The following is a 27,443-nucleotide window of genomic DNA, read 5'->3' as shown; positions in this document are numbered from 1 at the left end:
AAGAACACACAACATATGTGAGCAAATGTGTGTGCACATGTGTGCTTTGCAGCTCAGCTTCTTTTTCAGATCTGCACACAAATATCAGATTTCTCTTTTTATTAGCATCTACCAGAAAGCTATGCCTGCTAGCGTGATATGCAAAGTGTTTCAATGTGACCATTTTTATTGTAGCATATATACCATCACCAGCCACTTTATTAGGTACACCTTACTAGTACATGGTTGACCCTTCTTTTGCCCTCAGAGGTGCCTTAATTCTTCATGGCATAGATTCCTAAAATATTTTTGGTCATATTGACATGACAACATCATACAGTTTGTGCAGATTTGTTGGCTGCACATCCGTGATCCCTTCTGTTACACCACATCCCAAAGTTGCTCTATTGCATTGAGATTTGGTAACTGTGGAGACCATTTGAGTAAACGTACTGTTCAGTTAAAAAAAAAAAAGAAAACATATTGAGATGATTTTAACCTTGCGACATTGGGTGTTATACTATTGGAAGCAGCTATTAAAAGATAAAGAAAGATAAAGATAAAGAGATTGGCATTTAAAGACCAGGTAGGCTCTGGTCTTTAATTGATCAGTTAAGCTCATTTGATACTACAGGGCCCAAAGTGTGTGAAAAAAACATCCCCCACACCATTACATCACCAGCAGCAACAGCCTGAACCATTGATTCAAGGCAATATAGATCCATGCTTTCATGTGTGCTTACACCTGACCCTATGATCCGAATGTATCAGCAGAAACAGAGACTCAGGTTGTGCATTTTCACCCAGAGAATTGATGCTCACTGGACATTTTCGCTTTTAAAAAAAAATCCCTTCTCTGTAAATCCTAAAGATGATTGTGTAGGAAATTCCCAGTAGATCAACAGTTCCAGCCAACCTGTAACCAGCAACCATACCACATTCAAAGTCACTGGTCAGTTTAAACTTCATCAGGTCATCTTGACCATTGTTGCCATACTATTGGCTGATTAGAAATTTTCTTTAGCACAAAGCAGCTGAATGCATGTACCTAAGTGGCCAATGATCGTATACTATACATGACAAGTTTTTCATCTTGATAGGAATGCTACATTTTTTTTTAGATACAATTATTCGGAAATGCATACATGTAATGTTCTTATTTGCAGATGCGGATTCAGAAATCAGTGCATTCATTTTTGTATCGTGTCATGACCAGGCTTAATGCACTGTACTGTGTTTAATGGAAGGCACTGGACTGAATCCAAAGGCTCAGCAGATCATATACCTTTTCTGACAGGCTTCAATAAATTCTAATTACAGTATATGCTGGCTTTGATGTAGATGCTTTTTGTGTCACATGTTGTTACCATGGTTCCACTGCATGTTTTCCTGATAAAACTGAAGTGACAGCAATGGTTGCCATAACTTCCATTCACAGCTCAGAATCAGTTTGAGGGCAATACAATTTGTGCACACTGACATCTGCATTGATGTGAACTAATGTGAGATGAGTGTCATGGCAATGATGGAAAATGTTTCCATAAAAGTGACATTTTTTCTTTATTAAATATTTTTTTTCTATGAAAAAAGGCAGAATGCAAAGCCTCCAGAAAACATGATCACAGAAACTGTTTTTTTAGTACCTCTTTCTGGGACTTGTGGTGTAGTATCCTATTCCGAATACCTCAAAAATCAAAAGAAATGAGATTAGTATCTCTAAAGCCATATGCCCACTTTCTAAATAATTGAGAGGAGCCATGTTGTGATCAAGACGATTTCACAGAGGTTGATCCAGGCACATCAAATTACAACAGATGTGAAATTACACCATATCTGCCACTAAAGCTGCATTGAAACTCAGAAGCGGTGTGCGGAAACAACACAAAGAGATGCTTGTCTTTTTGCTTGGAGATTTTTTTCCTTCTTTTTGGTTTTCATGGGGGTAGAGGTGCTTATCACATCTGCAGTGCTGATAAGACGGCCTCTGTGCTTCCGTAGGCAATATAATATTAATCCCTCTCCCACGTCTACAGATACACTTAAAGGAAGGTGACAAGCATGACATATCCAGGACCTCCTGATGGCTCGTGCTCTGGAGTGCAGCCGCTAAAAGAGCCCCAACTACCCTCAAGTGATGTAAATTTGCAGGGGGAGTCCAATTTCCATCACAGTGCTGTCACTGCCATGGTCATTAAACTAAATCATCCCGCTGTGTGTCACACAGCTCCCATTTTAAAGTCTCCTCAATAATGGAGTTATACTTGGACTGCAGATTGCTGCACAACAGTAATGTCTGACCTGACGGCAGCTGTAAGACTATCCTGCACATTATTTCATCCTTCGAAATCACAGGCAGACAGCACATACGGGTGTAAAAGACACCTTGAAATTATTAATCAAAGGAGGAACCTTTTTGTGTACTGTTTCCACCTGCTATAGTTCAATGCGGCAATAGATAATACGTATAGGCTTTCTACAGACAGAGGTACAGCAGGCGATGTGCATGGTATTTTTGTCATTTTCCACTGGTTTCACTCAGAATGTGTTGATACTGTAGCTCAATAAAAAGCTAGACAAATAGAAATGACAACCAAAGAAAACACACACACACACATATATATATATATACATATATATGTATGTATCACACACACACACACACATATATATATATATATATATTACAAGCAACAACTCAAAATGGCATTTAAACTGAGAAAAATACATAGCTCAGAACAACAGCAGTTTTGTTATCCTCAGGCCCTGTTTCTAAAGAACTTGTTTCCTTTTGCCATTCCTCTCCTAAGAAGAGAAATGTACCCCTGTTGTGAAGAAAAGACGAATGTGTTGGAGATCACTTCAGTGTGCGAGACAGTGGTGCCTTTTTGTTTGTCTCCCCTCTGGAGCCAAGCTTACCCTGGGAGCCCTGCAGGCCAGGGAACAAACAGAGCTTTGTGAGCACTGACCCACTGTGCCCAGCAGCCAGACTGCAAACCTCCACTCCTGTGCTAATAGGAAACCACAGAGATGAGGAGTCGGTAGCTGACGAGGGAGGGGAGCTTTCTCGCGTCCACCTGCGCTTTCATCATTGCCCATCAGAACAAGTATAGGCAGGTGGGGTGCTGTGGTGCGCTGGTGATCACCGAATCAAAAGCTTTTTTTCTCCAACATCCTCTTGGCACCAAAATTGAACTGAAAAAAAAAATCACTTTGGGAAACCCAGCTAGTTTGCTGCATGGATTTGTACTAATCAAGCCCGTGCGCTCACTAGAGCCCCCTATAAATATGTCAATAGCCTGTCATAAATTGCCAGTTGTTACCCAAGAGGCATTAGAAGTGTGAACAGGAGTGTGAAGTGAACCACTCTAGTCAACGTGTCCTACATTTGATTGCATGTTTTTTCATTACATGCAGACACGAATGAAATAAACAGTAGTGACAGCCCATTTTGCACCTTAACCAGAACACAGAAACCCTTTTAGGCTGGCTCATTATGTTTTTTCTCCAAGAAGGCACCGCAATACATTTATAGATGCTGGCGTTGTGAAAAACCTGTAACCCACAGTTTTGCACCAGGCTCCAAACATTTGTCTTTTCTTTTTTCCTGAATGGTCAGATATACACGGCTGGATGAAGTGGGGGTTGGGGTGTCCTGGTACAAGGCTTAAATGCTTTTTAATCCCATGGTTGAGTGACCACTTGCAGTTCTGCCCAGTAGGTCTCTCTGAAGTTTCCTTGCCATTGGCTACACTGTCTGCTTGCCTCTCTCCCTCTCTTTCAAGACACTCTCCTATGCAACTCCCGAATGGCTATTAATTAAATGCCTGCTAATATTGTCTAAAGAAGTCTGTCTTGCTTATTTCAGTAAGTTAATGTCTGTAAATAATGTCTGCAGACTTGCCTGCATTCCACAAATTGCTTTCTATGTAATGAAACATTACGGCAATTCTCCTGGGTCACTCGAGTACTCTGCACACATTGCAGGGATTTTCTTTTTTTCTGTGTATTGCACTTGGTTGCATGGTGTCCCTGTTACACTCAAATAGAAAACCTGTAGTGTGCTGTAGGTCTAAATTGGACACAGTGCTGGAGTTTGCACCAATGGTTTCCTGGGGACACGCTGTATATATGTGACAGTTAGTGCGGTGGTGGAGGCATCCAACCTGCAGTGGATGTTTCTCACAAGAGGTGGGCAGGTATCATTAAATCACAGCAGGCACGGGCTCCCTGAGAGGATCCTGTATAATCAACAATATAAATTAAACCACCTCACCCATATCACATTTTTTACCTTGTCAGTAAATTTTAATTTGAAATGCCATGCCAATGTAATAAATATTAAAAAGATTCTCAATTGAAATATGCCGTTTGTCTCAACTTCAGTCACCGTAGGATGTACCCCAGAACATTCACATTCTCTGGTGGGGTGCTTAAAAAGAGCTATAGATAGCTCAAAGCAGAATCAAATCAAGACTTCACATCTACAAACCACAAAAAAAAAGAAAAAGAAAAAAAAGCTCCTCCACAAAGCAATGTCAAGAGGCTTTCCACATGAAAGCAGAAGTTGTCTAAAGAGTTGCAGGAAGTACTGACAAAGTTTATGAAGAAAAAAGTAAATGTGTTTCTAATCCTCAGCAGCACGTGCAACAATGAAGAAGCCTGAGCACTTAGATATGCCACCCCGGGGGCAGGCTCTATACTTAAGGCTTACAACAGCCTCATTATCTCCCTCAACTCACATCAGATCCTAGCAGCAGTTTGTCACAGGCAGGCTCCTCTCTGCCAGTAGGCATCAGACCAATCCTCCTGCAACACTACTGTACATAATTGCCATATGGACAGCATTTTGAGCCAGACTGAAGACTAAAAAGCCCTCCAGGCAGATTCCCCAGATAACTAAATGAATATTTTATCTCATTTCCATCTAATTTGCACCACATTATTATACAGAACTGAAATTTTTAATTAATTGATAGAACAGATCAAACACAGGTTTACACTTTGATTTTCGGGAGCTGTTATTTTGATAATTTGCATGACTTTTTTTTCCCATGCCAAGCTCTTTTAATCTCTCGGAATTTCAGCATCTCTATATAGAAACATTATAATCAAACATACAGCAAATTAATAACTGTCAGCACACATGAAATGCCTGTCTTGGTTGCGTGAGCAGTTCCAGTGAGAAGTCCTTTTACCTGCCACCCCACTGATTAATTAATTTCACACTGTTTAATTAAATTCACAGTCTGGGGAGTCTGGGAAGCACTGTGGGGAGCCATATTTGAGCCGTGTGTGCACAGAGATTACTAAAGAAGGTCTGAGACTCGTGCTCTCCGGTTGATGTTGACACTGACGTCACCCTCCTCTGGATACCGGAGCCTGATTGTGTCAGTGTCATCTGGCAGTTGTGAGCGTTTACTGCTGGGAAATGATAGTAATGGCCCATTTGTTAATTATCTGCTGGCGTTTACATTAACAAAAGAGAGTTGAGCATTTGACAGCTTTGGACACAAATTAGCATTTGACAGGAGCATCTGATTGAGTGTGCTACTGCATATATGCAAACCTCATCGCCCTAAAGTTAGCTACCAGTACAAATAATGATGAATTATAATGGCAAATCCATTGCTATAGAAAGGTATGTGGAATTGAGGGGGTCATAAAACATAAAGTAAGAAGAAACAGGAGACCCAGACAGGAGTGATTTAAAAATGTGGGCCATAGATCAAAAACTGTACAAATTGGCTTCAGTATAAATGAGCATATTGAACTCCTGTGTCCTGTCCAATGCTGTTGCATCCAACAGTCAAAGCCTCAGAGACACGGTCTCTCTTATGTCAGAACAGAAAGAGATGCATGAAAAGCGTGGGCTGAAAAGCGTGTACGTTACTTTCTCTGTTCTCTTGAAGCATATTTTTGGCATCTCTAATCACAAACAAACACATTTTGAGTCAGATGGTTCTAATAAAGTGCAATTTAAAAATGAGGTGATCTTCAAAGATTACAAGAAATAAGTCTAAATAAGCATTTTTCTGATGCTCTATGTTTTTGCACATAGACAACAGAAAATATTATAGAAGTTAATCGGCTTTAAAATCGAAACCTGATTCTAATTTTTGATTGATTTATTCTAGTATTCATAGTTATTTGATTAGACACATAATGATGACAGCCTGCTGGTTTGAATGTATGTGATGTATTAAGAAATATTAAAGGAACACACTGTTAAAAAATTTTTTTTTTCTATTTTCAAAGTTCTGTGTGTAAGGATGTCAAACCTTTATGTTTTAACTTTTATATTGTGCTAATGGATTTTTAAAAAGAAGTACTTTCCCGACTTACATGGCTTTTTCTGACAGCCTGTAGACTGATTTCCTCAGACGGATAAAGAAAAAGTAAATAGAGAAAAAATAGTCAGACGGCATTTTGCTCGGAATAAACGTTAGGGAGCAGTTGTTCTACAGTGCACAGATCTGGCTTCGGTTAGCTGGCAATAAAAATTAGCACAAACAGGAGGATGCTGACCTCAGTTAATTGGTACCAGTGCCAATGTAATTAAGTTTTCAGAATTTTAAACAGAAATTTTAGAGTAAATGCCGAAACTTTTCATTTGTCTCTTGCCTGACTACAAAACAAACACAAAGCTTTAAACTGCAGGCTTTCACAAAAGTGTAAATATATAAGATACTCGATGATCAACATTAAACTCAGTTTTGAGCCATTGTGGTGTGGACAGGTGACCTCTGGTGGTGTCTCGTATTGTCTGAAATCAGGGCATTGGCAACTTATCCTTTGGGTCCTTTGGGTAGCTGCTCCATTCACATTCCAAGGATGCTTAAAAGGACTGTGATCTGGGGACTTTTGAGACCAGTTCAGTGAATTAATTGGTAAGTATGCAACAAAGTTCAGGTGAGTGACACATATCAAAGTAAGGGCCGTATGAATGTCTTGTCACTGTCCAAGAATGGTCAGGGTTGTTGTCCTTTGTTGCTCTCTCTCTCTCTCTCTCTCTCCCTCTCTCTCTCTCGTCACGCTCTTTCCTCTTCTCTCAGGTGGAGGGGGGCAGAGTAAACTCTGGGCTCCTGCTGGCAGTGCCTACTGGTTTCCTGCTCTTCAGCCAATGTGCTTGCTTCTTATCTGATCATCACTCAACAGTATTTAAGGACCACCTCAGGATTTGATTCTTTGCCAGACTATAATTGTTTGATTGTTAAAATCAGGCTTTCTGATGTCCAGGTTCCACCCCATCCACCCATCTTTATTTATAGAGCACTTTAAAACAACCACAGCTGACACAAAGTACTGTACATTGAAACTAAATAATAAAAACACATAGGATATAAATAATAAACAAATAGAAAAAGTCAAATAATTAAAAGGAAAACTGAGAGAAAAAACTAAAAGTTGCCTGAGCTAACATCATCATGCTGACTAAAGAGCTCTCCCCCTGTGGAAAATACTTACCTGATATTCTGGACTTGTCCGCTCCTCCACAAAGGAATTGTGGAATTACTCACCTGCCTCTCAACCCTCCACCAACACCTGCCTCCTGGCCGGTCACTTTCCTCACTGCCTCTTTGCTTAGAATACTCAAGTAAGAATCCAATTCAGTTCAAACATTAAAGGCTTCAGAACTTACCAGCAACACGGATTAACCTCCTTGGTCTTTCTGACAGAAGTCACTTCCTGTGTGGAGAACCATAATCCCCCAGCTGCAAGTCTTTGTTGTTATATTTGAATTCCTGTCAAATAAACCTTTTAAACTGCACACTGAGAGTTTGGGGTCTTGCTTCAGTCCACAATAATTGCTATCACCATTGGTTCTGACATGCAAGGACACACGGTTTTCAAGCAGAGCTTTGCATTATAACAACAGAATTTAAAAAAACAATAAATTAAAACAGATGCAGCTTCCAGTGGTTAACCCCAGTGATAAGTGGAGGTAAAAATATTGGTGGGGGCGCAGTTGGGTCAGACAGGACAATGTAAAGCATCTTACAGATAAGGGGAAAAAAACACAAATCTGACACCAATAGTAATATTTCTTAAACCGTTGCTATAAAAAAAACCTTTAAAAACACAAATCTTAAATAAACATGAACACTTCAACACAAGCAGCACTCGAAATTGCCATCCTAGCTAGCTAGCGAGTGCCTCTTCTTCCTCTACAAGACAAGAGTGCCTGTGCTGTCAGGATGTGTGATGTTAAATTGTCCAATCAAATTCTCAAACAAGGCAATAAACAAGGAAATCCATAAACGCCAATTGGTCACGGATGCACAAAATTGCGCCCCGACGGCTGAACTCCAAGCTTCAAATAAAACTCACCCTCAGACCCTTATTACTGAAAAACTTTCAGTCTGTCCTTTTTGACCACTGTCCGTACAAGCAAGTCGATACATAATTATATTATTCATAACACATAACGTGGTGAAGTTTGAGTAGAAAATCGATTCTGGCAGACACGTGAAGGCAACCACACATGTTATATAAACAAAATGTACTTATTTGTATTGCAAGTTATATTTTTGCAAATTATTAATTATTTGTGATGCGTTTTTTTCCTGGCAATATTTTTACGGGGGTGGCACTGTAGCAAAGGTCTGAAAGGAGATTTGACTTAAGCCAGCATTCTTCTTCATGTCCAGCAAGGGGCGACTCCTTTGTTTACAAAAACAAGACGAGCTGGATAGATATTGGAAAACAGCACAGCTCTATGACCTCAGTGAACACTTTCCAATGACTTTATTGGCTCAGTCACTAGTTTCAGGTCATATTGAATAAAACATGAAGTTCATTTTGTAATGCCATTGTTAGAATCAGACAGGAGGATAATCCAGGAAATGCTCTTTCGCTAAGGACTTGTGATTGACAAGCCCTTAGCCAAAGAGGACTTGTCAGTCACTTGTGATTGTGATTGACAAGTCCTTAACCAATAAGCGCGTCGTGTCCTCGGTTTAACACTGATTTTACCCATCACCTGTCATGTCCTGTTCAAAACACCAACATGGCAACTGCAAAAACACTCAGCCTGTGGCTTCATAACTCCAGTTATGGACAGTTTAAAAAATATTGCTTATGATTATATAGGATAATCACTGTAATTCATTTAACCTGTCACTGTTTTTATTATTTTCGCTGGTGTATACAACAGTTCAAAAAAATAAAAAGCATTCAGATAAAGGCTTTCTTTGATCAGTATGCACCTCTCTTTTGTATAAGCGTCACAAAGCATAACAAGAAGTCAGAAGCTTTTATTCAAACAAACGACTCCATTTTTGCAAACAGTCAAGTTTACTTACACGAGATAAACTTTTAATAGGCATTCCAGCACACAGCGTCGAGACACTTCTGCAGACTGATACAGCGTTAGCTGGGAGAGCAGCACTCTATTTGTGCTTGCCTTGTCCTGTGACAGGAAGACCTATCAGGTGCCCCCCTCAGACTCCCCCCAATCCCTCTCTCTTCCTGACCTCATTCTGTCATCTTCGTTTTTCTTCTCCCCCACTCACAGGTCTTTCATAAAGTGTCTCCATGCATTACACATTTAACAATGCATTAAAAATAGGCCACCATCAATCAGTCATTCAGTAGTGGAGACGAAATCTACTTGTGGCACCAATTTGATATATTTCTCAAGGTTCATGCAGGAAAAGAATGCCATAAACTCTTGAAATGATGTGCGGCATATGAAAGTTAACAGATATGTAAATAGTATGAGATAATAATACACCGTACCTCATAAAACCCACCATGATAATTCTGAATTCCCCTTCGCTTAATTTCCTCTGGCATAGTGTCTTTCCAGAATCCAGAAACAGAATTAAGATAATATATATATGCAGGCACTAAGCCGTGACAAGATTTCTGTTGATGGGTGCCAGGTTAACATCGTGCCCAAAACAGTGATTTGAGAACTGTGATGCATGATACAGGATAGGTACTAGGTAAAATCTGATGTAATGTTAGGGAGTGAGTCAAGCCTCGAGGGCAAATAGTCTGAACAGTCTGACTCCAGGTTGCTCATGCCAAAGCAGATGTTCAACTGACGACAGCATTACAAAAGACAGGGCTCCATGTTATTCAGAAGGTATTTTATATTATTAGGATGGCATGTCAAGGTTGCCGAGCTGCCGATAGAGCTGCCTTTGTAGCTGTTTTGATGGCCATGTATATTTAATAAAGATATATCGACAATCTCACAAAGTGTTTTCAAAGTGAGTTTTGTTAGCACAGTAAGGTGTTCTCCTGCTCAGGTTCAGGTACAGGAGTCTGCTTGTGAGCTTTGATGTTGCAGCTCTGCTCTGAGGCTTGATCCTGCATTCTGGACTTCAAAACAGACTGCATCTCGTCATGGGCAACAGCTTGAAGAGGTAGACACCTGCACAGACATGCCTGAAGGACCACCCGGAAAATTTGGTCAGAGGACAACAAACATTTCCCATCAGCTTCACCTGGCAAAAACTGCCTATTATGACGTTTTTATGTGAAGTATTTCCTGTCCAAATCTACAGTAAAGCAATCGCTAATGATCCACAGATTGAGTTTTCATTAATTCAGAGAGCGCAAACCTTATCGGGAATAGAAATGTAGTCTGGAAAGACAGTTGTTTAAAGCAAGCTTCAGCTTTGGGTGTTTCATAAATATTACATTAAACAAAATATGTTGCTATGAAGAAAGAAATCCATGTATTGTGCAGTGCAAAAAAATGTAAGTATAGATAAAATAAATGAAAGAATGTTTTAGGTATCTTCTTCTGAACTTGTGGTACAATAAAGGCTCTTGATTTTTTTTTCCCTTAAAAATTGCCTTGAAGTGATGTTTTCTTCTTCTTTTATAGCACGTCACTTTGATTCAGTGACCAACTGTCTGGTAGATTGCCAAGTGTCTGATGATGTGTTTTTTTCTCAGACCATTTTCACTTATTACCCCCTCAGGTTATTACTTGCTGCAGTCTGGCTATTTTACAGACATGACTCCATATGTCCTTAATGACACCCCTGATAGCTCATACAATGTGGACCAATATGTTTTCAAGATATACCCAATTTATTTAAACTAAATAGTGCCATCTATAAGAATAACAATAAGAGCATGACGCTTACCTTAAAGCATCTCTTGAATCTTTTGCTGACAATGTACAATGCAATAGGGTTGATGCATGAGTTCAGGGATGCCATATTTATGCCAAAATAGTCAAGGACAAGAAAGACGCTGAAAAAGAGTTGTCAGAAAATGTCAGGAAAGCTCATAGGCTGGCCAGTGAACAGCAGAAAAAAAAAAAAAAAAAAAAAAAAAAAAAAAATAATAATAATAATAATAATAATAATAATAATAATATATATATATATATATATATATATATATATATATATATATATATATATATATATATATATATATATATATATAAACTTTAAATTAAAGGTTCTTAGTACTTTGTGCTCACCTCAGCAGCTGACACCTATTAGGATCTTTTTCATCATAAATTGTTAATTTCAAGATTCTGCTGAGGTACAGAGGCAACCAGCAGAGTGCAAACACAATCACCAGGCAGAAGACAGTTTTTGCAACTTCTCTTCTCTTCAAAAGAAAGGACATGATCAAAATAAGCTTTAAAAAGGAAACATTGCCAGAATGATGCAAAATCTGCCAAAAACCACAATGCTACCTGCTTGATGTGTTCGCATAATGTAGTCTCAGTTTTTCTCAGCATTTTCCTGGTCATCAGCGTGTAGAACACTGCAGTCCAAACTAGTGGCATGCAAAAGTAGAAGCCAAAGAGCCACCAGTCTTTCACTGCTTTATAAATCTGTTGGTTGAACACGACAAGGCTATCAGTCGTGGATGCGAGAGCACCATTCAAGAAACAATATTTGACACACGTGTAGGTTGAAAACAAGCGTACTTTGCATCTGCTGGCTGAAGACAGAAGAAAAACTATGATAATTGTTACATTTTTTAGTTATCTTTGACAATTGACATGAAAACTTAAATGTTATGAAGACAATTACATTACCTGCATGAACCCCGTGGTTTGCATTGGGTGTAGTAGACATATCGTGAGACGCTTCTCTTTATAGTCCATTGTTATCATATCAAAGCCCACAACTTCAGGGACAGCCAGCAGGATAGAAATAACCCATATCAGACCTATTTCAATTGCTGTCCACACTGAAACCCAGATGCCTTTGATTTGATTCCAGGACACAACAGCTCTGTATCTGTAAAATCAATGAGAAAATGTTATGGCTTGAGGAACTTTTTGTCTGTAACAATGATGCATTTTCAGCTCAAGAACATTTCAAGGGCTAATGCTAAATAAATCTGTCTGCCTGATGAAATACAGATAGGAGGCACGGAACACTATTTTCTTGGAGGGCACAGGACAGTGCTGTTTATCTCCTTACCTGTCAACACTCAAGGCACATAAGCTCAACACAGTAATTCCAACAGAGCTTTTTTGTATGAAGGGAATGAGTTTGCAAAGTACTAAACCGAAGGGCCAATTTTCTGCCATGAGCTGCAACAAAAACAAAAGGGCATTTTTGGCAATTTAAAAAAAGAAAAACACCCACAATCAATTCCAGCTGAAATTAAGTGCAGAAAAGAAAACAATAATTGCACACCATGTGGTAAATAACTCACCCTGTAAGCGTTGATTGGAATGTCTATCACAATGTGGATTAGATCTCCCAAAGCAAGGCTCGCAATGAGAATGTTAGGGCCACTTCTCATGCGTTTGTTTACGTAGATAATTCGAAGTAAGGCGGAATTCCCGACTATTCCAACAACGAAAACAACCAGGGAAACTATAATATTGACATATTTGAAGGTGACTCTGATTCCAGCTGACTCTGAACACATAGGAGGGTGTGATGTATTTGGTCCTGCTACTTGAGGTGGATGAATTGAGCTGTTGGATTTCTCCTTTTCCAGTATTAAAAAACCAGGGGAGGTTGTTGCAGAGAGCTCAATTACAGGAGATGGTTCTGAGTCCTGGTTGTTGGCCGTTTCACCGACAAGAAGATTTCCCAAAAACAGAACCAGAGTGAAAATCCACATTGTTGTAAAATTCCTCAAAAACGCCTTTTTGCCAACTGTGGAATGGAAAAATGAAAGCTGTTATAATCAGCACAGCTAATTAGCTTTACGATTTAGTGCAATGTAAATGATTCATTTAACTTATTTTTATTTATTTAAAAGGGAAAAAATATTAATAATAGCATTGATTATGATTGCCAGCTTACCTTCAGATGAACACATACACACTGCCTGCAGATAGTCTCTGTAATAATAAACAGGCTGTATGTTTAATACAAAGGACGGTTCTTTGTTGCCTGCTATAACCCGGCTGAGGAAAATCAGGGTTTTATAGACTAAGGTACTGTTGTCAGCATTAGTCATCGATCTGTCAGTAGTGACTGTAATTACTTCCCTTGATGCATCACCCTGAATGAAAGGATGGTGTTGAAGTGTATTGTCTGCTATCGCAGAGTGAGATCATTTTATAGGCTTCAGTAGGGATATTGTGTTACAGTTTTTCCCTCTGTTACTAAAACTTGTCCATTATCTTATTTGACATATCCTCACAAAATCTAAATGTAGCAAAATGTCTATTTTAGTGAAGCAAGAGATTTTCTTTGCTTAGAGCCACAAAGCCTTTATCACTAAGTCACACTCTATCGAGTCATCATTAATGAATGCAATGGGAACTGGAAAAATATCTTCTGCAGCTATATTACATTTTGGATGTACATGAGCCTGATGCATAAATACTGACAGGCAAACGCACTTGAATAATAACGAAAATGATGCAAATTTTAACTACAACATTTAGAGAGTTTCAGCTGACATTTTTTTGCCTCAGTTGACACATATCAATTTGAAAACATGACTCGGTCTCAGTCCTACCAGAGTTACTGCTTCTGCCTCTCCTGAGGGTCCCGGTGAAGGTGACTTCTCCCCCTCGACAGTCTAACGACAACCTGAAGAGCCTGGAGGAGCAGGAGACGTGACGACAAGAAAGATCCCACTGTTAATAACATACTTGACAACTACTCATTTCAACATTGAAATCTGTACCTCGCTGCTCACAGATGACCTTGGGAAACTACATGCTGGCATGTTTTTTTGCAAGAAGTACAGATTATGAGAAGTGAATTGAGAATAAAAGACTGTGACAACTGTTCGCAGCTAAGTTTTCGGTATATTCCAAATAAATACAACATTTTTTTTGGTATCTTTTTCATGCAGGACCCATAGAAGTAATTATGGTAATATGTAAAGACTTCTAAACACAGCACCTTGCATTTCTGTTTCATTTGTCACTTTAATTAACTCCATTTTGAGTCAAACTGCTGGTAAAACTGATCTGAAACCAGCTGTTTTTTGGTCTTTGGCCTCAGTTGTGCTTTAATGGATATGACGGTTATCTTGGTGGTCGGTTTGGCTAAAGAGCTTTTTACCTGACAAACCCTACCACTGCTGTCAGATGTAATGACTCGCCAAACCCACCATTACCGCAGCTGCATATCTGCACTGGACACAGTTTAATTTGGAAACCAAAATGCTTGGGTTTATTACAGATTGCAGCCTCGGTTACATGGCTTATCACAGCAGGTAAGTCATGTGAGCAAGAAGCTCTTTTGTAGCTTATCCACCAAAAATACTGAATAAAATTGCTCTCGTGAAGCATTTTTTTTTGTCTCCCATCGCTGTTTTCTTCAGTTCCACCAGAGTTCATGAAGGTTTGTTTGTTGGATGGAAGATTTATCACTCTGATGAGTACTCAAACACACACAGATTGGGAGTGGGTGGAGCAGAGCCCCTCTTTCAGCTGTCAAGGTAAGCTGTGTCATCAGTATGTATGTAAGATTGGGTCACCTGTTCCAGCCCCCTCTTGGATCTCATGACTTAGACAGCTGTCAAAATCCTAATTATTTCTCTCTTGTGTAGTTCAAAAGGAAATTGAAGAATCCCGTTGATGCATGCAGAGGTGAACGTGGACAGTGTCCCCAATTAGCTGCTGTTATTAATGCAGTTCTGGCTGATGGCTCTAACAGCAAAGCCATTCAGTATTGTGGTTTTGTGGATATTTTAAGCATTCCTGAAATCTTGAAATAAAATTATGAACCTAGATGGTAACTACTGACATTTTTAAACTGAGAAATTATGTTCTTAAAATGAACTAATTGCCAACACAGTCTTTCAAAGACAGTTGTACATTTTTCACCTTTTGTTGTTACCCAACTTTTCTTTTCTAGCACTTTTTTCACCAACACCATTTTTTATAATAATAATCATTAAAAAAAAAAAAAAACGTTGACATTTGATATGATATCTTATACAATTTTCTTCATATTTGCTTTAAGACACTGTAAACGTCATGAGATTATTGCATTTTATTTATAAACTGCAAATCTCTCTATATATAGAGCCTTTTTTTTTCTTTTTCGAAAAGTGCCCACCAGCATTAAAGCACTGCTTACATTGTATATTAATGCATCAGATATCACCACTGTCACCACTGCCAGATTCCTCTGCAAGGGCAGAGTTAGGAGACAGATGATGAAAAGCGTGTGGGTCATTCTTGTTTCCTAGCATACAGGCCAAAACAAACTTGGTAATGACAGTGATGGCTTTTTCCCCACAGTAATAGCTGCATGTGGTGGCTATAATATCAGAGGTGCAGAGGTGATTATCAATCAGTTTTTTTGCTGCTGGTTCCAGGTGTTGAATCTAAAAAAGATGGCCCTTTTCCCCCTCAGTCTGTCTATTGCCAGCACTTCTATTAGCCCTTCACATGCACTCACCAGCCACTTTGTTAGGTACACCTGTTCAACTGCTCGTTAACACAAATATGTAATCTGCTATTCATGTGGCAGCAACTCAGTGCTTTTAGGCACGTAGACAGGATCAAGATGACCTGCTGAAAATCAAACTGAGCGTCAGAATGGGGAAGAAAGTTGATTTAGGTGACTTTGAATGTGTCATTGTTGTTGGTGCCAGACAGGCTGGTATAAATATTTCACAAACTGTTGATCTACTGGGAATTTCTTACACAATCATCTCTAAGGTTCACAGAGAATGAGAAAACATCCAGGGAGCGACAATACTCTGGAGGAAAATGTTTTGGTGACGTCAGAGGTCAGAGGAGACTGGCCAGAATGTTTGTGAGCTAGTAGGAAGTAACTCAACTGTATCTCAATTAAACCGTCAACACAACCAAGATATATGGAAGATTATCTCTGATTACACAACACCTTAAACTATGAAGGAGACTGACTACATAAGCAAAAGACTCACCAAAGCTGGGCAAGCCTCAGTTTCTCCTGCAACATTCAGATGGTAGGGTCAGAATTAGACAAAGATCCAGGCTTGTATCAACATTTCAGGCTTTTGCTGGGCACACTATTATGTCCCTTGGTACCATCATTTAAATAAAACAGCCTGAGTGTTGCTTCTGATCACGTCCATCCCTTTATGACAACAGTGTACCCGTCTTCTGCTTCCAGCAAGACAAACGCCATGTCACAAATCATCTTAAACTAGTTTCTTGAACATGATGGTGAGTTGATCATGGTGGGCTCCACCTCACCAGTCTCAAATACAATATAGCATCTTTAGGATGTGGTGAGACAGGAGGTTTGCATCATTGATGTGATGTAAACAAGTCTGCAGAAATTGTACAATGCTATGACGTCAATACAATACCCTGTTGAATCTATGCCATGAAAAAAGTTTAAAAAAAAAAACTACTGGCAACTGCTAGAAAAAGAGGCATATTCTTAGAGTGTGGATGTAGTTTTGTTAATTAAAAGTCAATGAAATGGGAAGCACTCCGGTTCTGATAATATTTACAGAATGACTGACTCACCTGGTAAGAAAGGGTTCATGCCCACTGTACGAGTGGCTGTAGGAAGCTTTCAGAGCATAACCAAAACCTCCCCAATTGTTGGGGCAGGTTACAGTTCTTACACAAAAATAGGGTAAATTAATTTCACAATCACCACGTTGTGGTTATTCCACTCTAACAGTGCTTTACTCAAAAAGTAAGCTGCACATTCCTCGTTCTATAACTGCACCACTACGGCCTCTGGATGTTAACAGAATGGACGTGACTACAATCTGAGGGAGCTCTCTCGCCCTCCCCAACTCATCCCAACTCATTTCATTACAGATATTTTTGTCAGCGGACACATGAACCCACAGCAACCAGAGATGAAGACAAGTCTTGTAATTATTATTGAATATGATGTTGTCCAACTGTTGCCGGAAAAACGCCCATTAAAATCAAATAACCTTATTTCCGCACCTCAGTATCGCACAGTATTTGTCTAAAGAGTAATTTGAACAAAGAAACAAAACAAGAGCTTAACAAAATGTGACGTACGACCTCTTTAACTAAATGGTTCTGTCACTGCTGAGAGTGATGATGGCAAAGCGATTAGTCAAAAGGAAGACAAGACAGGCAGCATACCAATATAAACAATAAGAAATAAAGTTTTTGCACAAAATCCAGATGTTCAGTAGCATTTGGTGTTTAATTTATATTTTAAGATGAAAACAAAACTCTATATAAATTAAAACAACATTAATTGGCATCTAGTAAGCTGCCCAGTACATTTCAGTGTGTTAAATAAAATAATAAGACCGTTGTTAAATCAGTGGCTGCTTTGACTGTCTTGTGTTGTCTGTGCTAAGCTACTTGATATCTTTCATTGACGACAAGTCTGATGGTGGTAGAAGGCAAAAGAGAAAGGAACACAGTGTCCCATGAGACAAAAGCACCCCAGCAGTTTCCTGAACCTTTAGTGCCACCGAGGACTGATGGACAGAGTGACAGACAGATGGAGAGACATCCATCTATCCAGTTCCACATATTCAACTCAGGGTTCAGGGTTATCTATGGCCAGCTAGCTCTACCTAGCGATAGGTTCTAGCTGTCTTGGTCCAGCCACCCCCTTCAGCTCTGGGTCCAAACATGTGGGAGAGGTAGCGGCAGATACAACATAAGTTTTTTATTATTATGTATTTGTTTCGCATATTTGTCACGCTTACATGTTTCAGATCATAAAACATCAATATTAGACAACCAGATAACCAGAGTAAATTTAAAAAGCTCTTTTCCAAGTTATCCAAGCCTACAGTACTGTAGGTTTTTCTCGCAGAAGAAGTGATTGCCTGTTACATGCCTCAGCGCACCAGCACATCTATCATCACTGATAGATAGATTGATATCATCATTGATTTTCTGTCATCCTTATTAAGGTGCTCTCTCCTCTTTGAGTCATCCCAAGTAATGATTGGCAGCAGAAAGCTGACTGCACTCTTATATGTAGTCAGAGAAGCTGGTGCATGAAGGTGGGCAAGGTTCACTCTCTCTTTCTCTTTCTCCCTTAAGTCCATCAACGGTGTTATCCCTCAGTTGCTTTTTCATTGTTGTTTATTAATTATTAGTTAATTTGGGAGTTTCTGGCAGTGCTGTTTTTGGCAGTCCTATTTTGGTTCTATTAGTCGAGTTTACTAATATTTATTTAGTGGAGAAGCTTGAATTGTGTAGCTGGCAAATTGTCTTCTTCCGCATATTTTTTTTGTTTTGGTATGGATTGCTATCGCCACTATTTGTGTTCAGCTGTTGTAAGTAAAAATCATATGTAAAGTCCTTTTGGGATACTGAAGCAGTCATTTAAAAACATTTAATTTAAAAAAAAGACATCAGTGTTTACCCAACTACCAGAACCAACCAATTTGATCATGAAATTATAGGCCATAGGAATGTAGGACATAGGGAGAGGTAAAACTGTTTAAGAAGCTTTGAAAGCATTATCTATAGAATTAATTGTAGTTCTTGCAATTTCCTTCCCATTAGAATCTATCTGAGAAAGAAATTGGCACTTAATAGCTCCAAACTCGCAATATGATAAGATGTAACAGATTGTTGCCAGGTCCACACAGATTTAGCTGGACTACATTAAACCCTACTCATTTGGCCCTGCACTTAGCAACACTAGACCTGAAAGGTTCCTTAATAATTCTAATTGGTACAGTTTTCTGGCAACACCAGAGTACTATTTCCCCCTATCTGCAGATTTTTTTGTATTTTTTTTTAAGTAGGCTGAAACATTTGAAGCTCCATAGAAAACCCAAGACTTGTACAAAGGTATAATTATGTATGCAACCTCGAGACTTCTCAAGATAAATTACAGCAATATTAAGCATGTGGTCTTTTATGCTTCCCATGGAGATGATACGAATACATAGATAGTATCCTTTGTTTCTTAAGGTTGTATTAAGATCAAACAAACTCTTCAAATGGATGTCAAAAAAGATCATTGATGAGCCTCATCCCTGGGGTAATATTTAAAAACAAAAATTACTACTAGCATGTTTACATTGTGTCTACAAGAACAGACAGATGATGATGATCCAAAGGTATGCTCATGCATTTGTAATGACATTGCTGTTGTTGTGTTCCATCTTAAAGCATATGTGTTTGATCATCTGTGGCAAAATTGAGAAGAAAAAAAAAAGGACATCACTGCAGAATTCAAAAAGCTCTGTACGCTTCGGAAAAGGAGGGCAGACCAAAGTGTTGAGCCGATTGTGTTTATTTGGCTTCGTGTCACAGCTAAAGGAGGCAGGCTAATTAAGAAGTTCCACAAAAGTGGGAAATGTTTTCTGACCTTATGCGTGAATGGAACGGATAATGTTTTGCATCCTTTTAAGCAGTGCTGAAAGTGGACGATCAAGGACAAGGTCAAAGTACAAATGAGAGACTACATTTGTTCCCTTTGATAAAAGGTTTGCACAGTGTTAATGATCCTTAATAGACAAAGCTGTCCTTCTGGGAAAGCAGCCATTATAATATCTTCCGCAGAAGCTGCTGACTTCACTTACATAATCCTGGTAGAAAGGACGTAGCGCCCAGCATCAAAGGCATTTTTGCAAAATAAAAGCTGTTCCACATACTATCATCCCAGTGGAATGATATGGTAATTGTTACTCTATAAGGGTTATGAAATGGATTTAAACAGAGGGCTTTCTAAAAATGAGGCCTTGAGGTAATGGTTTGACATTTTAAGAAACATATTTGCTTTGTGGTGGAGAATTAGAAGAAGATGTGCAGATGGATACCACTCTCCTGTCTTTATAGCAAATATGCAGCTTCTTAGCTCATCTCAGTAAAATACTAGTTGCAACTTGCCTCCTGTCTCCAAATGTAGTAAAACTTCCTCCCACATAAATAGTCTGGTATATGACCTCAGTAAAAGATTACCTAAGCTTTCATCTAATTTATTTTATTAGAGGAGAAGTGCGATCTCCAAAATGTAAAACTATTCCTTTTAACCAAATATAAAATTAATGTTGAAAACCAATTCAAACCTGCAGTTTTTTTGATAGGTTTCTTTAAAGACCTTTGGACCAGCTGCCTCACTAATCTCTGTGGTATGTTTAAAGGTTGAATCTGACCCCTGGTAGAGGTCTCTGCTTTGGTGAGACCGGAGATCTGAGGAGGTGCAGGAATTGGCTGTATTTTTATCCACAAGTATGCAACCTTCCCTTCAAGCTTCTCACCTTCACTCTTGGGCTGCACATCAGTTTGTGTGTGTGCATATCCCCCTAAAAATGCACGTAACCTATTTCACCTTCGCACATCATGGAAATATTAAGCTTCATCTGAGGTCAAAGCTTAAAGTTGTTAATGGTAAATTTATGCACTACAAACTGTGCTTGCGATGATTTGATATGCCGCTCTTATACGTGAAAAATATACAGCGGGAGCCTCCATTATAAACCACGCAGTATATCAGAGCAGCCATTCATGATAATCATTAGTTGTAAAGAAAAGAAAAATAATTTTGAAAAGGGATAATGTGTCATTTTGATTTTAATGAAGCATTTTTTGTCTTTCGTTTCTAAAGAATCATAAAAAGCCAGAGCACAGTGTTCCAAATGACAAGCACAGAGACTTACTTTCTGCTTGGCCTGATGCAGACCTGCAAGTTCCACCACTCTGCAAATCTGCACCACATTAAGCCACATTACATTTTCCTTCCCCAGATGCAGTGGTTTAACAAACAAATGGAGAAGGAGAAGTGACCCGGAAAGATAAAGGCCGATGTAAATTAAGAGAGAAATACAGAATTGGCAAAAAGCTCGCCTCTTTTATGGCAGCGATGGCGTTTTACAGCATTGCATTATTTCAGATTTGTTTGAATAATATGATGCAAAGTCATTCACGGTTGCATTCAGATTGTAAAAGATTTGATCAGCAGCTACACACACACACACACACACACACACATTAAATGGTAAACACAGTCCATTCTGTCTTTCCTCGTTCTTCCTAGCTCTATGAATTATTCGCCATTTATACGAAATCTTTTAAACATAACAGATAACAACCGGTCATCTTGCAATAAATTGTTGACTGCTAATACGTTACCATTCAGCCGGACACATCGCAATACTATTTTTTTCACATTCTGTATGCTATTTCTAATTTATATGAAATGGTTAAACTGCATGCACTCTTGCTCTGTCTGCCCAGCTGTAGTGAGTCAGTCTGAATTAATTCTTAATAGGTCATACTTGCCAGTCTTGTGCAATTTCTCTAAAGTTAATAAACAAAAAAATACTAAAGATTTTATTTTCATCATAATTGCTATCCACTTAGGTTCCTCTCTGACATTTTTTTCATCTCATTTGTTATCTAGGAGTCTTTCTAGAAAGGTATAAGGGATGGCTGTTTTTGGTGCAGAGCATATAAAAATCAAACTTGTAGAAATCCTTTCATAAATTAATCATGTCCGTAGCATCCCAATACATACATTGTGAGGCAACTATAAACTTTTCAGTCTCCATACTACCATACATGTTGTGTCAAAACATTCCTGTAAATGTACACTGAAAATAGATGAGTCTCAAATTCGTTGCATTTTTTTCACTCTGTTAAAATGAAACTTATTTTTTCAGTAATTGAAGATTGATTTTGACCATTTCTTCTTTCGGCTGTTCCCTTTTGGTGTCGCCACAGTGGATCTTCTGCCTGTATTTCCTGCTATCACTAGCATTTTCTTCTACCACCCCAGAAATCGCCATTTCGTCTCTCACAACATCCATAAACCTTCTCTGTGCTCGTCCCCTTTTACTCCTGGCTGGCAGCTCCATATTCAACAGCCTTTGCCCAATATATCCACTATCCCTCCTCTGCATATGTCCAACCCATCTCAACATTACCGCTCTTACTTTGTCACCAATCCACTCAACCTGAGCTGTCAGAAGGACAAGTTGTAGGGAAATTGTCAGAAGAACAGCTCAGGTCTACCCACGTCTAATCCTGTCCCTCCAGGTCACTCCCAGTGAAAAGCTCAGCATCATCAATTCTGCCACGTCCATCTCAACCTCCTGTTCCCGCTAATAAAAACTGTCAATGTGTCAATTAACACATTCCCCAGAGATTTAAATGGCATGTACTAACCATGACCATAACGCCGTGTTAACTTGTCCAAGTTGTACGGATCATGACACACAACACAGCGCTGAGGCAAAAATGTTGGTAGCAATGTCTTTTTCTTTTGGCTCTTCCCTCCTCTGCTTTGTTGGCATGAGCGTGATTAAGTACAGTAGTGTAAAGTATATTTAACAAGGTTTTCAGTGTCATTGGAAATGCACAACAAACTGGATCCATACTATCACATGTTATATTTAAATATACAGTATATATAAATAACTGGAAAAGTGTTCAGCATGTAGTGAAACTGGCATATCCTGTGCAAATCACTGAAATTGTAAATGAAAAATGTATCACTGTAGAAAAATCTTACACACTGACATGCCAGGCAGTGTATTCTAACTAAAATGTTAGCTTTTAATTACACATAAGACACTACTAATTATCTTAATTTAAGAATAATGCAGTTGTTGTGCTTTAGTTGTATATGCACATGGTTTTTGAAGACGGTAGGCCCACTCAGACTGACTCGGTTGCTTAGTTTCTTTGTGTTCTTTCCTACTAAGTAGATATTAAGATCAGACTTCTGAGAGGATCATACCATCTGTTGCATGCTTCGTTGTTTTGCTTGTCACTGACGATAGTCTTTTATGTCTCTGGCTGCGTGTTTGCCTTGTTGTCATGCAGCAGGATGAATTTGGAACCAATCAAATATACCAAGCTAATGGTACCTGTTTGATGGATAAGACTCTAAACATCTAAAGTCCGTAAAGCTTTTGATTTTGCTTTTATCCACACCATATACTGTGCACAGTCCTGTACACTAATGGCTGTGGCGAGAACAGGAGAGATCAAACAGAAGATGAGGTAGGATTTAAAGAACTTGAGGTAAAGTTTTTTCCCTGTTGTGGTGTCTTATAGACACAATTGCTTACACTAGCGGTGAAAATTGTTGTTTTTATCCGTCCATTCTGTGTCTGCTTCTTCCTTTTTTTGTGGTTTCTCTGCGCATCTCCAAAAGTATCACAGTAATGATGCAAAAACCTGACTCGCTAGGCAAATCAAGTGAGATGGAGACAACAAAAGAAAGAAGAAAAAAAAATCAACATTTGTACAAAAAGGAAGGTTATAATCAGGATATATACTACGGAGAATGTTTACAACAATAATCTCTCGAGGAATTGTCTAATTTGCCTAGTGTAGCTAGATTCTAGTGTTTTATGCTATTAAACCAACATTTAAAAACACCCTTTTTTTCTGGAGAGTCGAGAAATAAATGGTGAATTGATACAATTAGCATACACGGAGGCTTTTTTGTGTTTTTCAGAGATCTTTTTCCTATTGCCAAAGAAATACTGAATGTGGGTTTTCAGAGCCTTGTCTATCCTTGTCACAGTGTAAGTTTTATCTTGTGAAAGATGATATGACATGGTATCCAGAGACCGAGTTTCACGGTTTTGATTTATTCATGAAGCACAAGTTAAAGACCTCAAAGAATTTAATAAATTATGAAGTGTCTTTGTTTTTTTTTTTTCTCCTCAGAGTGTTCCTAAAAACACGAAATCTGAGGTGGAGATATCCCCAGATAATGAAGTGTTGGATTTGCTCAGCACGGAAACTCCCCCAGCTCCTCCAGCCTGCCAACGAGAAACGAATGAGCTGCTAACTAGTCTGGACAAGGTATGCAAGAAAGTACTACTTTTAAACTGCTGGTTTTCATCCCCTGCTATAAATGTGAATTCATTTATGGACCATGCAATTAGTGTGCATTTCTTTCTTTTTCTTTTTTGCATCAAAGCTTGCCTGTAGGGGCTTTTGCTTGTTTTAAAATGTGTCCGTCTCCGACCCTGTCTTTGAATACCTCATTAGCTGCTGGGATATTTAGATGCTGTGTTTCTGACAGTGTCTTTTAGAGACAAAGACAGAGAGAAGAGAATGAAAAGCATCTATTCAAATAATGTCTTCAGACCCCCAACGTCAAGTGGATCAGAGGCATTGCCGCAGACCGTGCTGAACATTTGATGTGAGTGCTGCCAGCCGCTGAAGAAACCCCCGGTGACCAGCGATCTGATAGTCAACAGCAATGACCCAAAAGAGGTAAGAATGTGTGTGTGTGTGAGTGTGTGTGTGTGCAGCTCATGATAAATAAAAACTGACTGAAGTGAAAATAAGTGATTTTGCTCACAGAAGTCACTGTGTGCAGCAGTGAGTTACGATTACTGGGGATATCAAACAAACAGAGGTAATTTAAAACATCAAATATCCAATTCTGATATATGAGCACTACTTTGTTTAGAACCTAGTGAATTTGTGACTTAACAATGAGCCTCAGTTGAGCTTCACACAGTAAACTGGGTTGGATAAGTCTTTCAGCTTTAATCCATCGGGTTTAACCTAAGTAAATGCATTAGCCATTTAGAAAAGACAACCATTTTTATACATCGTGCACTATTTCAGAGCCTCAAAGATGATCGGACAACTGACTAACAGTTTTATAGCCAGGTGAAGCCTGTTCCCCCATTATTCAGTGATACATTAAGCAGATCTGGAGTTTACTCCAAGTTTTGAATTTGGATTTGGCAGCTTTCGATTGGAGCACTCTTATGTAAGCTACAATGCCAATAGCCTGTGATTCAGGTTCAGAAGTAAGCTATCAAGGCTGAATAAGTCAAATTTTAGTGCTTTTGCGGTGTGAGCATGTCCTCTCAGTCATTCTCTGTGACCCAACCATCCAAATTCACTAAAAGACATGAGGTATCCCAAGAAGTTCTGTTTGAGTCTGCTTTAACCAAACAATGATTGTTAGATTAGAATTAAATCACCTCCATTTCTTTATCTTTTGGAATAATTTGGATTTGTCTGCCTGGATAAATAAAATCTTAAATCAAGCACCATTTGAAATTACTCTTAAAAGACAAGAGCTCAAAAAACATCAATCCAGATTCGTGGCCTTTAAAATAAAAACATTTCCGCTTAGATTTTTACCAAAACGCTCTTCTCTGCCTCTCTAACAAACAAATGATAATAAAAATGAGTGAATGAATAAATAACGACTGCTTCTGTGAAGAAGGCAGCTTGTGAGATATCAGAGGATTTCCTGAAGCCTGCGGTAGTTATTGCTGAAGAAAATGTGGCTGATGGGGACCCAGCGGTGTAGATAGATCAAAGGTCAGTACTGCTAACAATTCTGGTGGCTTCCAACATTACATTTTTGTATTACCTTTCTATGCATGAGGTGATTACCTCGACACTGCAAAGGAAGCACACACAGGTCCAACTCCTCCAAGAACGCACATCAATATGAACCATTGCCAGAAGGTTGTGTTGTGACTTCCAGCGATCCCAAAACCATGGAGGAGATTCCACAAGACAGTTACTCTAGCTCCTTAACCCATCAGCAGTCTTTGGTGCAAGGAGGAACAAAGTGAGCACTGCCAGAGGCACAAAATGTCTCTGACCAAACAATGAGAAACAGACTTCATGAAGGTGGCCTGAGGGCCTGACCTCCTCTTGTGGCTCCTGTGCTCACTGCCCAGCACTGTGGAGCCCAATTAGCATTTCCTATAGAATACCAGAATTGGCAGGTTCACCACTGGCACCCTGTGCTATTCACAGATGAGAGCAGGTTCACCCTGAATATGCGACTGACGTGAAAGGCTCCAAGGAAGCCGTGGAGAACATTATGCTGTCTGTAATATCGATCAGCATGACCAGTGTGATGGCTGGAGGGATGCATAGACCTCTATGTCCTGATTGCATGTATAAAAATTCTCCATATGCTTAGAACCTGGTGCAGAAGGTCCTGGGTTTCTCCAAGTGCATAACAAAGCCCAGTCTTATGTGAAGAGAGTATGGAGAAAGTTCCAGTTGGATAAAGGATTAGATACTGTTGACTGGCATCCATGCTTGCAAAATCTAAAGAACACAAAGCACCTCTGTGACATTATGTTTTACCATCCAGCAGCTGGAATGACTCTCCAGGAGCTCAGTGGTCCCCTGGTCCAGACCTGGGAGGAGATCCCCCAAGACACCATCTGTTTTCTCTTTAGGAGCACGTCCCGACGCTGTCAGGCATGCACACAATACACATACAATGAATGTGGGGCCATACAAACTACTGAGTTCCATTTTGTAACATGGAGTAGACTACTACATCGTTTTTTCACTTTGAATTTTTTGGGTGTGTTTGATTTCTGCTCTCTGTAGAAATCAAACACACCCATTTTCATTTTCATTCCCATCAGATGATGTGGCATCCTTTTGTTCCTAACACATTACCCAGTCAATATTGTTTTTTCTCCCCATTAAGATCTGATGTGTTTTCTGTGTGTTCCTTTAATTTTGTTCTTCTTTGATGAATAAATTTGGCTCATCAGGGGTTGCACCACTTACGAAACATTTTAAAAAAAAATTTTCAGATAGAAAATTCATGTGAGTCTTTAGTGTATATCTAATTGAAGATCAGAGATTCACCAAACAATCGCACATCCTTTTGATTACCAGCCTTAACTATATAAATATATATAAAATCAGCTATTCTGACAGCTGAATGGTCTTCTATGTGTGATCCTCTAAAGGCAAAAATTAGCAGCTTCACACTGAAGCAACTTAGGACAGGTTACTGGTTACCAAGGAGATGGCTATAATTGGTTCTATAATATTTTTCCTATTTTTCTTCATAGTGGAAATGTAATTGGTATAAAATGAGCATTTTACTATATAATTAAATTCTGTTTTGTTCTCAGCATGTTTCTGTTGAAGAATTTCAAGTTTCACTGTTCAATTATTGACAAACTTGGCAGCAGAAGGAAATGACAAACGATCTGGAAGAGACAGTAAGACCCCTGAGGGGTTTATTGTTCAGCCGCTGCTTCTCTTTATAAGGGTAAATCTGACTTCATGTGGAGGAACGTACTGTAGTAACTCAAAACATTTTAAGGAAAACAAAACAAAAGCAAAACACCGGAGCTGTCTTGACAATAAGCATCATGTAGTGTTTCACAGT

General features: G+C 39.0%; 1 protein-coding gene across 1 annotated transcript; it reads right to left on the bottom strand.

Annotated features, from left to right (window-relative positions):
* Positions 1 to 9,464: 9,464 nt before the first annotated feature.
* Positions 9,465 to 26,505, bottom strand: LOC146556733 (endothelin receptor type B-like). Its single transcript, XM_085248857.1, has 9 exons — positions 26,393 to 26,505; positions 13,230 to 13,976; positions 12,628 to 13,079; positions 12,390 to 12,502; positions 11,999 to 12,203; positions 11,651 to 11,791; positions 11,429 to 11,562; positions 11,085 to 11,193; positions 9,465 to 10,374 (listed from the first exon to the last, which is right to left on the bottom strand). Exons 2-9 carry the CDS (start codon positions 13,384 to 13,386, stop codon positions 10,207 to 10,209), a joined length of 1,479 nt encoding a protein of 492 aa, XP_085104983.1. The 5' UTR covers positions 13,387 to 13,976; positions 26,393 to 26,505; the 3' UTR covers positions 9,465 to 10,206.
* Positions 26,506 to 27,443: the final 938 nt, after the last annotated feature.

Source organism: Mchenga conophoros, linkage group LG16 (genome assembly GCF_057382185.1).
Source record: "Mchenga conophoros isolate Kocher_MC1m ecotype Shallow Benthic linkage group LG16, M_conophoros_male_GT1.1, whole genome shotgun sequence".
Classification (NCBI taxonomy): Eukaryota; Metazoa; Chordata; class Actinopteri; order Cichliformes; family Cichlidae; genus Mchenga; species Mchenga conophoros.
This window is presented reverse-complemented; position numbering and strand designations above follow the sequence as displayed.